Source organism: Spermophilus citellus, assembly GCF_964194105.1.
Source record: "Spermophilus citellus genome assembly, chromosome: 3".
NCBI classification, from domain to species: Eukaryota; Metazoa; Chordata; class Mammalia; order Rodentia; family Sciuridae; genus Spermophilus; species Spermophilus citellus.
Genome location: NC_138184.1, coordinates 127,443,789 through 127,458,325, shown reverse-complemented (window position 1 = coordinate 127,458,325; position 14,537 = coordinate 127,443,789). Strand labels below are relative to the sequence as shown.

The window sequence follows — 14,537 nt, the reverse complement described above, 5'->3', positions numbered from 1 at the left end:
TTGTTTTCAGGTTTAAAAAATTGTCAGCAGTGCTACTAAAACATTCTTGCAAATGGACATGTTGTGGCTTAGATTGGGTCATCAGAAAGCATATCCTAAGACAAAAAAAGTAAAAGTAACTTTTTATGATGTATTTTCTCTCCCTCCCTCCTTCCCTTCCTCCCTCCCTCTCTCTCTCTCTCTCTCTCTCTCTCTCTCTCTCTCTCTCTCTCTCTCTCACACACACACACACACACACACACACACACACACACACACCACCTGTTCGGTTTTGAGGAAATGAGACTAAGAAGGTAGAAAGGCCAAACCAGTCCAATTCCCACAGAAGGTAACTAGGGTATGCCCTGCAGAAGTTATGCTAGGAAGCAATTTTAAGTGAGGGAATGAAGGATTTACTTTTCAAAGCCCTAGCTCTGAAGGTGAGGAGTTATGGGGTGTGCTCTAAGGTAAGTGTGTCTGAGGAGTCCCTGATCAGCTGGTAAAACACCTTTTAAAGCTACCAAAGAAGCAAACACCAGAGATCACAGCTTGCTGTCTGGCCTCAGCCCCATCTCCCTCCAGAACTGTTCCACACCCAGGTCTCCCTGACAGTTATACCTGCTCCTGCCTCTGGATATTCTCTCTCTCTCTCTCTCTCTCTCTCTCTCTCTCTCTCTCTCACACACACACACACACACACACACACCCATTCAATACATATGTATACATATATGTGTGTGTATATTTATTAGATGGGCTTATACCATCAGAATCTGGGTAGTCCCCCAATGGCCATCTGCCAGCTGGAGAGCTGGAAGAATGAGTAGCTGCTCAGTTCAAGAAGCTGGAGCCTCAGAACAAGAGGGATTAATGATGCACAATGCACAATCTGGAACTGAAGGTCTGGAAATTTCCTAGTGAGCTGCTGGTCAGAGTCCACTTTCTCTTTGAAAGAGTGAAGGAGCTGGAGTCCAACATTCTCAGTTGAATGATTGCAGTAGAATTCTCAAGAAGAATGGAGCTTGCATCTGCTTTGGCTGCTCATTCTTCCACCTTTTTATTCCATGCAGGTCTCCAACCTATTGGAACGTATTGCCCATGTTTCTGGTGGTTCTCCTCCTCAGTTTGCTGTCCCAGATGCCAATACTTCCTAGAAACACCCTCACTGACACACTAAGAAGCCTTTTAACCTTAGGCATCTCTGAATTTGTTCAAGTTGACAACTCAGATTAACCATCTGAGTTGTGGAGAAGGTGCCCAGGGGGCTGAAGGAAATGAAAGCTCTTTGCTCAGATTCAAACTAAAGGCAGGGGCATACAAAAATGCAACTTATTTTTCTGAATAAAAAAGTACAATCATGTTTATTATAGAAATTGTTATGATTATAATGAAGTAGAAATAAAATAAGGACATGATCTCTATTCACGTCACCAGGGTTAACATTTGGGTGTATTTCCTTTTAGTTTACACAGTTTAATAGCATTATGCTTTTATTTTTAGCCTGCCACAAACATTCTTCCATGGTATCAACTTTTTTTTCAAAAACATTTCAGTCAGGGCAAAATATTTCTTTGTATGGATTCATTTTTTTAAAAAAATGTCTTGCTCTTTCCTGGGCACTCCTCTGAGGATGCTATTAAGATCATTTCTGCAATCAGTTTAGAAGCTGTGTCAATGTTAAAGAGGCTGTTGACACAGCCTCTGCATTGCCCTGACTCCAGGGTGTCAAAAGCTTTCCATTTCTGTGTGAACAGGGTGGGCGGCACAGGACCTTAAAGCCTGAGAGGGCAGAAGGTGGCTGGGGGAGAAGGCAGCGGGGCAGAGGGGCTTCCCAGGGTCCAGCTGGGAGGCAGAGGAGCACTGGGCAAGAGGAGGACCAGGTGGGCATAATTTCTCCATATTTACTGCAAGTGGCAAGAGAATATTTAGAAGATATGACCAAAGGTGTTGGATTAGTCAAAGTTCTCCAGAGAAACAGAATAATTTAAATCTATGTATGTAAATATGTACATATGTATCTTCTTGTGTATCTGTTGTCTATCTATATTTATCTATAATTTATCTATCTCTATCTGTATATTTTTTGGTATAGGGTATTGAAAGCAGGACCTCTCTACCACTGAGCTACAACTCCAGCTCTATAATCTATCAATCATCCTTTGGTCATCTATCATCTATCAATTATCCTTTAAGTGCCTATTTATGCATCTATCTTTTCTCAATCTTCTATCATCTAACAATATATCATCTGTCAATCCCTTCCATCTATCTCCTTCTATCTATCTATCAAACATCTATGATCTGTATCTATATCCATCAATCATCCATTGATTTTGTATCAATCTATCAATCATCTATCTATATCCATTTATCCATCAGTCATCTCCTATCTATCATCGATCTATCTAATCACTTATCAAAAGTTCTTTATTGGGGCTGGGGTTGTGGCTCAGCAGTAGAGTGCTTGCCTATCACATGCAAGGCACTGTGTTCAACCCTCAGCACCACATAAAAATAAATAAAATAAAGGTTGTGTGTTAAACTACAACTAAAAAAAAATTAAAAAGTTATTTATTATGAAGAACTGACTTACACACTCAAGCTTTGAGGAGTCCCACCATCTGCCATCTATAAGCTGTATACTTGGGAAAACTGAGGTGGAGTTAGGTCTTGAATCCAAAGACTTGAGAATTGGTAATGTGGTGATGTGAGTTCCAGTCGAGGGGCAGAGAGTATATGGCCTAAGCAGGCAGGAAAAAAGGTGCAAATTCTTTCTTCCTCTGCCCTTTGCTCTGTTAAGACCTTCAATGGATTCGATGATGCCCAATCACATAACCTGCTTTATTGAACTCACAGATTCAAATCCTCCTGTCATCTGGAGACAGTTGCAGACATACCCTTAAATGACATTTCATCTGGGCACTTCAGTCAAGCTGATGCATAGACTGACCATCACAAGTATGAAAGTAGCGGAGGCTAGAGGTTAAGGAGTGAGAACAAGGAAGCCACTAACTTGTGTGCCTTCCAGAGAGGAAAGCCTTGTGGACTTCTAAAGAACCATCATTGGGTGGATGGTGCACACCTGTAATCCCAGAAACTTGGGAAAATGAGGCAGGAGGATTGACTGTGAGTTTGACCGTGTCTAAAAAAAAAAAAAAAAAAGAAAGAAAGAAAGAAAAAAGAACTGGGGATATAGTTCCTTATTCAATACCGAGTACTTGGGGGCGGGGAGAAAAGGCATAATTATGTGGCTCTTACCTCTGCAGTGGCACTGAAGGCCCTGCCAAACTCCTGCCCTGGATCCCTAGATGCCTGGCCTGCTGCAAAGGTATACTCCATGGTCTCTGAGTCTCTCCCACCCCCAGGTGAGCTCACTCTGTTTACTGGCTCCCTCCATTTTTGCAGCTTTGCAAGCTTAGCACCCCAGGGTGTCTGCATCTTCATTTTCTCTGGTTTCTCACATGATCAACTCCATGGCTACACTCCACACTCCAAAACCTCTGAACACCCCCAGAACCAAATTTTTGCTCACTATGTACAACTCTGACTTTGGAACCATTTTAGATGTTTTATTGACAGATCAGACATGGCTTTGAACAGCTGATTCCTTGATGTGCAGTTTGTCCTCCAATGCCCTAAAGTTGAGGGCTCAGTATGTTTCTTCAAGTTGCTCTGTGACAAGAGACAATTGTTCCAAGGCTGCAAACAGGGGACTGAGATCTCAGAACCCCTCCTAGCATCTCTTGGGGACCCTCCTCTTCTTCCTGCCTCTGTCCATTTTGTCCCTCCAAGGAGACATTGGTAAAAGAGCCGCAGGAAAAGGACATGGGGCTGGTTGGGGGAGTGTCTTTCTCATGTCGGCCTGCATGGCTTAGGGAGGCTGCTTTTAAGACAATACAAGGCAGAATCCCAAAATACAAGAACCAGAAATCCACAGACCACATCTGCTGACCTCTTTGACCTTCCCACACAGTGACAGCCACTATCACAACCTCCCGGAACTGGACATTCTTTCAGATGTGGCCCAGTGCTAAATGGACGCCAATGAAAGCCAGTGGAGCTCTCTTGATGGGGTCTTTTGTTAGCCATGAAGACAGAGCAACATGTTTAAGAAGTCTTCTACTGAGTCTAGAATAGTCTACCCTCTCAAGAGTCATTTCTATCATGATGCAAAATCTGGAGGCGGTCAATAACAAGGGGAAGAAGGTATTTTTTTTTAAATGGTAAAAACTTTATTTACTATTTATAAATACATTGCAAGACAAACTTTTCAAAAATACTTTTTTTCCCCAAAAACTTAATTAAAAAAATAAAGAAAAGCTAATAGGTAGGAAGAATGTCTTGAGACCCCTTTGTGTTCTCAAGGAGAGCTCTGTGCAGTGTGCATCCACCCCCAGGACCATGGCAGGCAGGGCAGAGTCCCTCTGCCCATCTTTGCCAGACCTCCATGGTTTGGCCTTGGGGAGAACAGCCCGGCCTCTGGACCCAAGCTCTTTTCCTCGGTCATGGCCGTGGTTAAATCATCTAGTATCTCTAACATTTTATCTAGGATTATCTAGTACAGATCCTATTATATTTGGGCTATGTTGTATACAATGTTAACAATTATTAAGAATGTATTTTTTTTCTGAATATATGTGTTAATTATAAAGAAAGTAGGAGAACTCCAAGTTCAACACAGGTGAGTCTCTATGTGTTCCCAGTGTCCTTGATAGGCTCCCCAACAAGCCGTTCATCTTTCCCGTCTACAGAGTATTTTTTTATTTTTTACATTGTACCAAGAAGGATAAAGAGATAACAATAAAACTCTCCTCAAAAATAAATTGTTTTGAGGAATTCACCTAGAAAACACTATTTTCTGCAGTCATCCAAAGAATCCTGTCATTGTTTATGATGCTGTTGAACACGGAGGCTGAGGCTCACCACCCTTGCCCTTCCTGCCTTACAGGGGCCACAGCAATGGCCATCCTGGGCCTTCCACTGGGCCACATCTTCAGGAAGCTGCCTGACAAAGGAGGGTCAAAAATACCTGCCTTTATAGGTTCCCAGAGTTCCCTAGAGCATTCTTGGTCATTTTTTTTTTTTTTTTAAGATTCCACTTTATACTCTGCAATAGTTCCCAAGCAGATATGGTCACTGGTAGAGAGTAAGCAATGATCTTCATGATTGAGGGACCAGGCCTTTGACTCAAAGATGGCAACACAGAGGGCTGTGAGCCTCAGGAGGATGCGCCAGGATGTCCAGGTGACTGGGGTTTAAGGGTTTTCCTACTCTTGAGGGTGGGGATGAAGTGTGTTCTCTACATTAAGCAACACAGCCACCACAGTCTTGAAGTCAGAGGGTCGGCCGCCTCAGCAAACACACGGTGAAAATTCCAGGTGGGGAGAAGTCCACAGCCTTGTGCATGAGCATGTGAGTACTTTTATAGGCAGCAACAGAGAAATTCAAACTGTTTTTCACTGACTACTGGAAAGTGGAAAGATGCTCAAGTTTACCATTTAAAGGAACCATAGGCATTTCAAAAAAAAAAAAAAAAACCTGTTTAAACTTTGGTTTTCTATTTTTTTTTAAATCAGTTCACCACAAAAGAAATATAAATGGAGGCTGTAGCCAGATGCTGATCATGTCGTTGGCAGTCTGTTGTGCAAAATAAGGCGTATTTGAGCTCCACATTAACTGAAACAAAAAGAAAAAGAAATATGTTGGTATAATCACCTGAAAAACTAAAAGGGTACAACTCTTGCTTGGGGATTTGCAGACACAGGCCCCAGACAAATGGTGTTGTGGTGTATGCAGTGGACTGGGGTCAACTTGCTACCTTTCAAGAAAGCAAAGAACACTATAAGTTGCTCAGAGTTGGAAAATGTTACCCTAACATTAGAATTATTATTTTTCTAACTTCCAAGGGAAAAAATTAAACTAACTAAACATAAAACTTTCTACTGCTTTCTAAATGTCTTGAGGAGATAAAACAATACATTTATTCCTATTTCCCCCCACAAGGACTCTCTTACTTATTAAAAGAAAAAAGAATATCAAATAGCATTCTTCCAAATGATGGCTTAAAATTCCAATTTCATATTAAACAAGTTTTCTTAAAGTTATATTAACTACAGACTGAGAATATTCACAGTATATTTATAGGAAAAAAAAATTAGCCACATCTTTAATTTAGAAACTGGGGTCTTTAACAAGTTCTTGTGGATGAAAACAGTTTTCCTGATGTGAAGATAAAGAATCATCAGACTTCCAAGGAGAAAGCTTCACTTTGAAAAGCCTTCATGCTGTGCATGGGTTGAAGATTTCATGTTGTAGACTATTTAAAATAAAGCACAGTGTCTGAGACCACCCTGGTTCTGGCCTTTCTCCCTGTGTTGTTGGTTGGGTTGGCCTGATCTGTCCCCTTGCCTTTCTCTCTCTGGGCCTGGCTGTAGCTCCTGGGTGTAGTTGCAGTGAACCTGAGTAAGAGCCAGTGATTATGCCCAGCTCTCATTATCCCACCACTCCCAGGAAGAGGAGCCCCAGGGCCAGGGATGCTAAGGCCCCCACAGCCCCACCCAGTCCCTGGGCTTACATGGTGTAGTGGAGTCTACTGGCTCTGCATGCTGAGGCAATGCACGTCGTCCTTCCCCTTGGTGTCATAGCCCGGGAGGGGCTGCCCGTATTTGTCCACACACCAGCAGAAGCCCCGCTTTCTGCCTTTGGAAGGACGGCACTGAGGGAAGGAAAGAGAAGACAGGCATGAACAACCTGGGCAAGTCAATAACAAGGGCACAAGGTGGCTTTCCCTGCATGGCTCTGCTGGATTGAGAAAGCAAAACAGAATTTTTGGCCAAGACTCCCACAGAGTCACACGTGTGTGTGTGGCCGTGTACATGTCTATGTGCACGTGTGTGCAGCATAACCTCTCCATGAGAACAGGAGAGATGAGTATGTTCCTTCTGCCTTGAGGATAACAGACTGACTCTGAGCCCCAGCCCAGCATTACACAGGGTACCTTCTCAGTATAAATCTGCTGAATGGATGATTGGCAGAAAATGAGTGTGTGAATAAGGGCCCAAGTGCAATAGCTATGGAAGAATACAAGTTCTCTGGCGTGGCTGCTATGACAAACACTATGACAAACATGGCCATGCTATGGCCAGTTCTGCTTGCTTAGGTCTTCTGAGATCCATGGTGTGCCATAGAAGTATACTTATTTTGGTTCAACTACATCTACAATTTGTTAATCCTTTTATAGCTTGTCACCACTAGGAAGGTGTCAATACCAGATCTTATATCCTCATGTTAGAAATTCACCACCGTAGTTATTCAGAATGTCACTCCATGATGCAATATTAACAAATGTGTTAGTGTGTCCCTTTACAATTTATAAAGGGCTCCTCCATGTATCTTCTGGGTGAGTAGTTAAAACAGACAGTAAAACGTAGAGTTGGATCTGGGCTCAACCCTCACTTAGAGCACCAAGCCAAAGTTCCCCTTAGTGCCATCTCCTGAGATTGACTCCAAGTCACAGTGCCAGTGCCACATGGCTTAGAGTTAGAACTATGGCCAGAAAAACCTGGGGGTTGACCTGAGGCCAATTTCTTCTCTGAGCCAACAGAGAAGAGGAGAGGAAGAAAATATGCAGAGGCCCTTACTCACCTGCTTTTTCTTATAAAATCCCTTCTTGTCACAGTTTGGGATGTGTACGCCCCTGGGACTGAGCACATTGAGGAACTTCAGGTGATTCAATGTGTCCTCCATTTCTCTACGGCAGGGACCCTGTGGATTAGAAAGTACCAGAAATACAGGGGCATGGTTATTGCTTTAAAATCCTATTATGTATTATAATAATCTCACAGCCATCCCAGGAGGGTCCTATAATATACATCCCTTCAGTACCTCTTGAATAGGTTAGCAAGAAAGTCCCATGAAGAAGTTAATCATTGCTCCCCCTTTTTTTTAATCCCCAGAATATGACATAGAACCTGGCAGAGGTCCAAAAACAGTACCCAGTGAATAAAATAAAACCATCTTTATGAGAATCTCTCTGTGCAGAAGTTAAAGGGCACACCACACACTTTATAAGTGCTAGGAGGGGTGCAAGGCTGCCCACATGTCCAGGACCATTAGGACTTGTCAGGTGAAGACAGCCCTCATGGATCTTGGTAGGTGTCCCCTCTCCTGGCTTTAAGAGGAAAGGTTCTCACATATTCTGTCTCCCTCTTGGACTCAGAGGAGAAATTCTGGGTGTCTGTGCTTTGTGACTCATAGTCCACTTTGTAGCGCTGGCTATCCTTGGCATGTCCCTTCTTGATGACATCCATTTTGGTATGGAGGGGATGGAACTTGGAGTCGGTCACCCTGTGTGTGCTGGGGACTGCCTGGCTCTCCACACTTCCAGTGCTGCGGTCCTCCTCGGATTCACTAGCATTTCCTAGAAAAGCACAGTGGAGAGAAAGATATGATTACTGTTGACATGGAACAATAGTCTTTTCAAAATCTTGCTATTACAATCAGGTCTCATCTAAATGGCAAAGTTATTCGACCATTCTAAATAAATTAAAAAAAAAACCTTAACAAAATGTTATTCTGTAATACTGCTTGCCGTACTGTGGTTGCTTTACCTCAAGAGACAATCTGTTTAAAAGTCAGCTGGCCATGTGCTTTTTCTATGTAGCTGCAACTGAAAGTAGGAAATGCTTTATCAAGTGCCCTCAAAGACTTAGACTCCAAAGCAGCAGTGTTCTATGTGTCCAGCAGGGGGCGAATATACACCACAGAAGTTGCTGCAGAGCTGATTAGAAATCTCTCAGGCAGCTTCAAGTATGGTTTCCTCCTCCTGGGAGCAGCGACTACTCCAGGATCTGGGGGAAAAGTTACATTCTCTACCCCAGAAAAAATGGATGGTGGCATAAGACTGGGTGTGAACAAGTCCTCCTGGGAATTCTCAAATTCAGTCCAGTTTGACTAGCACTGTCTTCTACTTTGCCAGTGCTATAAACTTTTTGTCCAGCTCTGATGGGAAAATAATTCTACCTACAACAAAGGGTCTTGCTGCAGGACCCAGCATCACACAGACAAATTGGGGCCTTGTTTCCCATCTGTCCCATCTCTAAAACTCAAGGTCCACACTGACCCTGTGCTTCTCCAAGGGCACATTATTAGGTGAGTCCTCTGCGCCAGTCAGCACAGCATCACCAGAGTTGCAGATGGCACCAAAGCCCCACTCAAAGTGCCAAAGAGTGTTCATTCCTTGGGGTCGGTGGGTATGAAGGAGAAAGCCACCTCTGGAAAACTCCCTTTTTATAATTAAAAAATGATAATGAAGAAAGCTCAATAATTGACAAGGTTGCTGGAATGTTAACAGTTTAACTGAAACTTCAGGTATATGACTAAATGGGTGCTGGATGTATAGTCAGAATCCTTAACTCTATCCCTTTCCAGGAATGGACTTGAAATGCTTTCAAGCTGGTTGTATGGTGGGTATACAGCTCTGATCCCCAAGGGGTTTCAGTTTTAGCTGCAGGTGATTGTCATGGAATTCCTTTACTTCCACAATCAGAACCTTAATGCTTCCCCTTGTCAGGGTGCTGGTCATTGTCCAACTGGTTCAGAATCCATTACTTTTTCTTGCCTCCAGGGGATATGCCCAGCTGTGGAGACTGGGAAGCAGCCATAGCCTCTAGCTCTTGGCTCAGAGGAGCAAAAGCCTAGTTCCCTGAAAACTACCAGAGGGGTGAAATAATTGGGCTGCAGACACTCTGCTCTGTCCTCCCACTAGCAGGCTAATGGGGAGATTTTGGGGGAAGCCCCTCCCCTCCCTGGGGCTCAGTGTCACCTACCCAACAGCTCCTGGAGGTCCCCAAGGTGTTTAATGCCTTGGGAAGTAAAATTTCCCAGGGTCTAGTTCAGGATTTGACAGAAAAGTTTCATAATTGATCGATTTAGTTTCAATGTCCTTTAATCTTAGTTGTTTCTTTTTCCTTTTCCAAGGGAGTACTGGGACAATGGAGATGCTAAGGATGTGTAAATAAACATATTTGCATTTCTTTTCCAAGAAACCTGAGTAATTTCTTAAACTTCCTCTGTTTCTTTTAATGCTTAGACTGCAGACCAGAGCCTGAAAACCGTTCTATTTAAGCAAGAGAATTATGACTTTCAACTATTACATGACTTTACTTTTTCCAAAATTAATTTTAGAAGTCACTTAGTTTTTTTAAAAAAAATAACTTTATAAGACCCCACATCAACCAACAGATAGATACTATACAGCTATAAAGGTGAAATCACAATGATCACTAAAGCCTAACTAAAAAGGACATTGTTTCTAAGCACTTCTAAGATAACTTTTTGAATACCCCCAAATGTACTAGAACAATAAGGTCCACAATCAAATGACGTAACATTGTTATGAGAGAAGAGCATTCAGAGACTTTAACAATTGGCTAGAGCCAGTGTGGCCACTGGAATCTTGCCTTTCCTTAGGGATGAATAAAGCCAGCCTTGACCATCAAGGGAATAGCTTCATCCAAGAGTGTTAACTCTACAACTACAGAAATTACAAAGGGACTGTACATTTTGCTGATCCAGGATGGGGGCTTGCCCAGCACCATCTGTCCAGCATGATGGGGGCGGGGTGGAGTTGGGGGACTAGGGTGAGAAGAATTCTCCCTGCCTTCAGCTGTGCAGGGCAGGAACTTTCCTCACATAACTAAGCAAGACTGGCTAAGCATGCTTAAAATTTAGAACAGCTGCCAAATCCATTTAAAAAAAATTTTTTAAGGGAACATTGTGATGTCCTTAAACAGAGTTGCCGCCGCCTGCCTGGTAGTGGCTGAGCCAAAAGGGGGAACTGCCAAAGATTTGCATTTTTCCTCCTTTGGAGGCTCCCTTCAATTGTACCTCATTCCTTCCTCTTGGCATTAAGGAGAGAAACAGTTCTCTGGTTTCAACTCCCTTCTCAGTTGTTGAAATCCTCTGGGTCTGTACTCCCCGCAGCACCAACACCTTTGCTTTTGTCTGACCGCCTCCCCGGCTCAGGGTGTGATAGGATGTACAGAGTTATGATACTGAAAGTCTCAAATGAGGGTCAAACTTATAAGACTGCTTCCCCTGGGTGACCTTGAGATGTTACTTCTTTTTGAACTTCAGGTTTTCCAACCACAATCCCATCTCAGTCGTTTTCAGACACAAGAAGGGATGACATTGCTTTTCAAGCAAAGACTATGCAAATGTTAGTATTTTTAGACAGGTATCTTCCTAGACTTTCCTGCCCAGCTCCCCAGATCCAAATCCACCCCTGTGTTCCTGCCTCCGCGCCTTTCTACTTTGTGGGGAATGAAAGCCGAGTCCCAGAGCTGGGCTACATAATACACACCTGCTTCTCCGCATTGGGAAAGGAGAATCTCCGGAGTTTAGGACCTTTCTTTCCTTTTTATTGACGTGCTGGGAAACCGAACCGAACTCACGCATGATGGGCACAGCGCTCTGCCACTGAGCTACATTCCCAGCCCCAGGCTCTTTCCACAGACAGCCAATTTTGGTGTCCGCTTTCCACGCCAATGAAACCTACCCAGTTTCACTGAAAGCGCTTTTACCAGAACTCTGCACTATGAGACCGAAGCAAGTCTCTAGGTTGGCTGCGGAGGGTACCTCTAGCGAGCGCCTTCGTCTCCCGGAGCCCCAGTTTCCCCACTACCACCTTCTGGATGAGAAGTGCGGAGTTTCCCATAGCAGCACACCCTGTTCCCCCCAGCCATTCGCACCGGGTCCCTGCTGTTGCGCGCGGTGCGCCTGGCGCTGGCAGCTCACCTGGAGAGGATGGTGCCGGCAGCAGGTAGGCGCGCAGACGGCCAGCGGCGCTGGCATTAGCGCAGAACCCGCGGCCGTCCAGCAGCGCCTGCAGCGGGCGCGGCTCTCCGGGTGGCGGCTGGCAGCGGAGGCCGGCGCCACAGCGCTCAGTGTAGACACCGCACGGCTGGCCCTCGCGCAGCGCGCACGTCATGCAGCAGCCACAGCCTGGCTCGCGCACCAGCTCGGCGCACGCGGGCGCTGTGGGCGGAGGCGCGCACTGGGCCAGCGCACGCGCATCGCATGGCTCACAGCGCACTACGGGGCCCGCGCCTACCGCGCCAGCGCCTGCCCGCGCCACTGGCGGTCCGCGGAGCAGGGTCAGTGCGGTCAGCGCAGTGGCCCAGAGTGCGGGGCGCGCCCGATGCATGGCGCCCACCGCGAGGGCCTGCTGCTCAATAAGCCGGAACACACGGGGATTGGGCGACAGAAAGTGGTGCGAGGCTGTGGGATCTGAGCAGGCAAATGCAGGTCCTCAGCACCAAGCCGCAGCGCTCGCATCTGGGCAGCCTGGGCGCACCAGCTGCTATATAGGAGAAGGGGTGGCCGAGGACACGCCCCGGAACGGCGCGCCCAGGAGTCGGAGGGGGGCGGGCCGGCGCGAGCACGACTCCGGGGGCCCGCGCCTCACCCTTTACAGCGGGGCCCAAGTGCGGGGGCGCGAATCATGTGGTTCGCACCGACACCTGCTCCCGTCACCCGTGTCCTGCGCCAAAGCCATCCGGTTGCTCATGGGAACCACGGTACCCCTGGCTACACAGCCACCTGGGCACCTCAGGCTACTGCAGTGCCTCGGTCACTTCAGTAGTTCCCAGCCAACTCGGCGCCCCCGACGCCCTTCCCCCCTCCACGTCTGTATTGAGGTTGCCCCGCGGCGAACAGATGTTGGGGAAACTGGCAAGCTTCGCTCTTCACTTTTCACTCTTTGCAAAGCTTTCTAAAATTTAAATCCTGTGTAGGGCATGTTGTGGGACATTTCTGAATGAGAATACCTGATTCACATCGGGGTCTCTGGCAGCTAAGGCGCTGCGGGGTTTAATCTGCACCCGCTGGGCCATTCGAACCCCCGGGGAGCCATAAATACGTGCTCTGCAGAAGCTCAGGAGGCCTTCACCGGTTTACAAGCTTGCTTCTCAAAGCTGACACGACTCAAACTTGCTCCTTTGCTGCAAGTCCTCAGCAGAGTGGGCTGCCAGCGAATTCGACTTTAAGACAAGGGATTCGAAGATTTTAAATCCCAACAGTTTTTCTTGCTTTGTGTTTCATTACGTTTTCAAATAGAGTTTATATCTGCGACCAAAGAACTAAAGGTACTAAAGAGAGCTTTGCTGGAACGAAATTAATAACCAAGTAGTCCTTAAAATTGGTAATTTTGACACTCATCTTTTTGAAGGTTTCTTTGTATCCCTGTACTAAATTATTTCCTGTGCGTTCAAATGGGCACAGGGATTCTCGCTAATCTGCGCAATCTGAACACTTTGCAGTAGATTTTAAATTCGTGGCGCAGTCGCGCCCTTGAGGTCTTTGTGACTGCTGTCTGCTTTCTCTCCAGCGCGCGACTCTCTGGTGTTGTCTGCGCGCTCCTTCAGTAGATGACCAACAGAGGACGCTAGTTGTCCAGGATTGGATTGAGAAACTTTTTATGTCTCTTTCAGAGTTTATGGATGAACAGTGGGAATAAGTGAGACCACCACAGGGAACATTCCTAAGTGTTGTTGAAATTGTGTACTTACATCAGGAGCTGGATAGTAGTTTTAGAGGAGACCTGTGTGCAATTTGCAGCAGGAATAGCAAACCAGGACCTCTTTTCCTGCCCCCTCCAGCATGCAGTTTCAGGTGAAGTTAGCATTCATCCACCCATTTCCCTGGGTTCCTCTCCCTCTCTCCCTCACTCACTTACTCCCTCACTCCCTTCTCCTCCCTTCCCCTCCCTTCCCTCTCCCTCTGTTTACCTCCTTTCCCTTTCTGTCTCTGTCTCTATCTATATACAAGCATACATTTATCTTTTGTAAATATATAGCCACTTTTTTAGAATGGGAACATAATTTAGTTCCTCTTTTCCATGGCAAATAGATAAACAATATTCTATCTCTTGGCCTTTACAAAGGAAAAGACACCAAAGACAAGAAGTGTATCTATGGCAGTCCCACCAACACATAACACCTTCATTTTCTTATTAGCTCTTCTCCCACTGTGCTCAGGCTGTGGCCCAACCCTGTTTACAATAAACTGTGCCACAATTGTCACTTGCTATTTCCTTTCTCCTATCACTCCTTTGTAGCTGCATAGTATCTGCTGTGATACCCAAGAATAGGGGCTGATTTCATTGGAAAATTAAAGGAAACAAAACAAATCCCTTAGTTACATTTGTTCCTTAAATAACACAGAGACCTTGACTTTGAAAGTAGAGCTGGATTTTGTATCAAAAAAGATTTTTGAAGTCCACGGCCTGTACATGAAGCCATTCTGGTCACTGGTAGTGTAGCAATTTTGCCCAGATTTATCATCTGGCTAGTGGGCAGGGGACACTCAGAAGGAATGTCTTTTGGGAGAGGATAAAAATAAGTCTTTGCCCTTGGTTCTCCTTCATTTTTAATTAACAGAGAACCCTGCCATTGCTTTGCAGTTTGAGAAATGGGTGCTTGTTCCAAGCAAGACTCCTAGGGGGCGCCAGAGCGCCAGGAGTCCACCCAAGCTTATGGATTCCGGAGAAGCAAACTGTT

The 14,537-nt window shown here is 45.4% G+C and overlaps 1 protein-coding gene across 1 annotated transcript; it reads right to left on the bottom strand.

The window, feature by feature from the left end:
• Positions 1 to 3,533: 3,533 nt before the first annotated feature.
• IGFBP3 (insulin like growth factor binding protein 3) lies at positions 3,534 to 12,315 on the bottom strand. Its single transcript, XM_081286490.1, has 5 exons — positions 11,776 to 12,315; positions 8,172 to 8,398; positions 7,624 to 7,743; positions 6,554 to 6,694; positions 3,534 to 5,655 (listed from the first exon to the last, which is right to left on the bottom strand). The coding sequence occupies exons 1-4, from the start codon at positions 12,182 to 12,184 to the stop codon at positions 6,569 to 6,571; spliced, it is 882 nt and encodes a 293-aa protein (XP_081142616.1). The 5' UTR covers positions 12,185 to 12,315; the 3' UTR covers positions 3,534 to 5,655; positions 6,554 to 6,568.
• Between the last annotated feature and the right edge of the window lie 2,222 nt (positions 12,316 to 14,537).

What these genes read in the sequence shown, in the direction of transcription:
- IGFBP3 (XM_081286490.1), bottom strand. Translation starts at nt 12,184, where the DNA reads ATGCATCGGGCGCGCCCCGCACTCTGGGCCACTGCGCTGACCGCACTG. An exon ending in CCAAGAGGGAGACAGAATAT is followed by an intron (nt 7,744 to 8,171) that starts GTGAGAACCTTT and finishes TCTAATCCACAG; the next exon opens with GGTCCCTGCCGTAGAGAAAT. An exon ending in GATTTTATAAGAAAAAGCAG is followed by an intron (nt 6,695 to 7,623) that starts GTGAGTAAGGGC and finishes TCCTTCCCTCAG; the next exon opens with TGCCGTCCTTCCAAAGGCAG.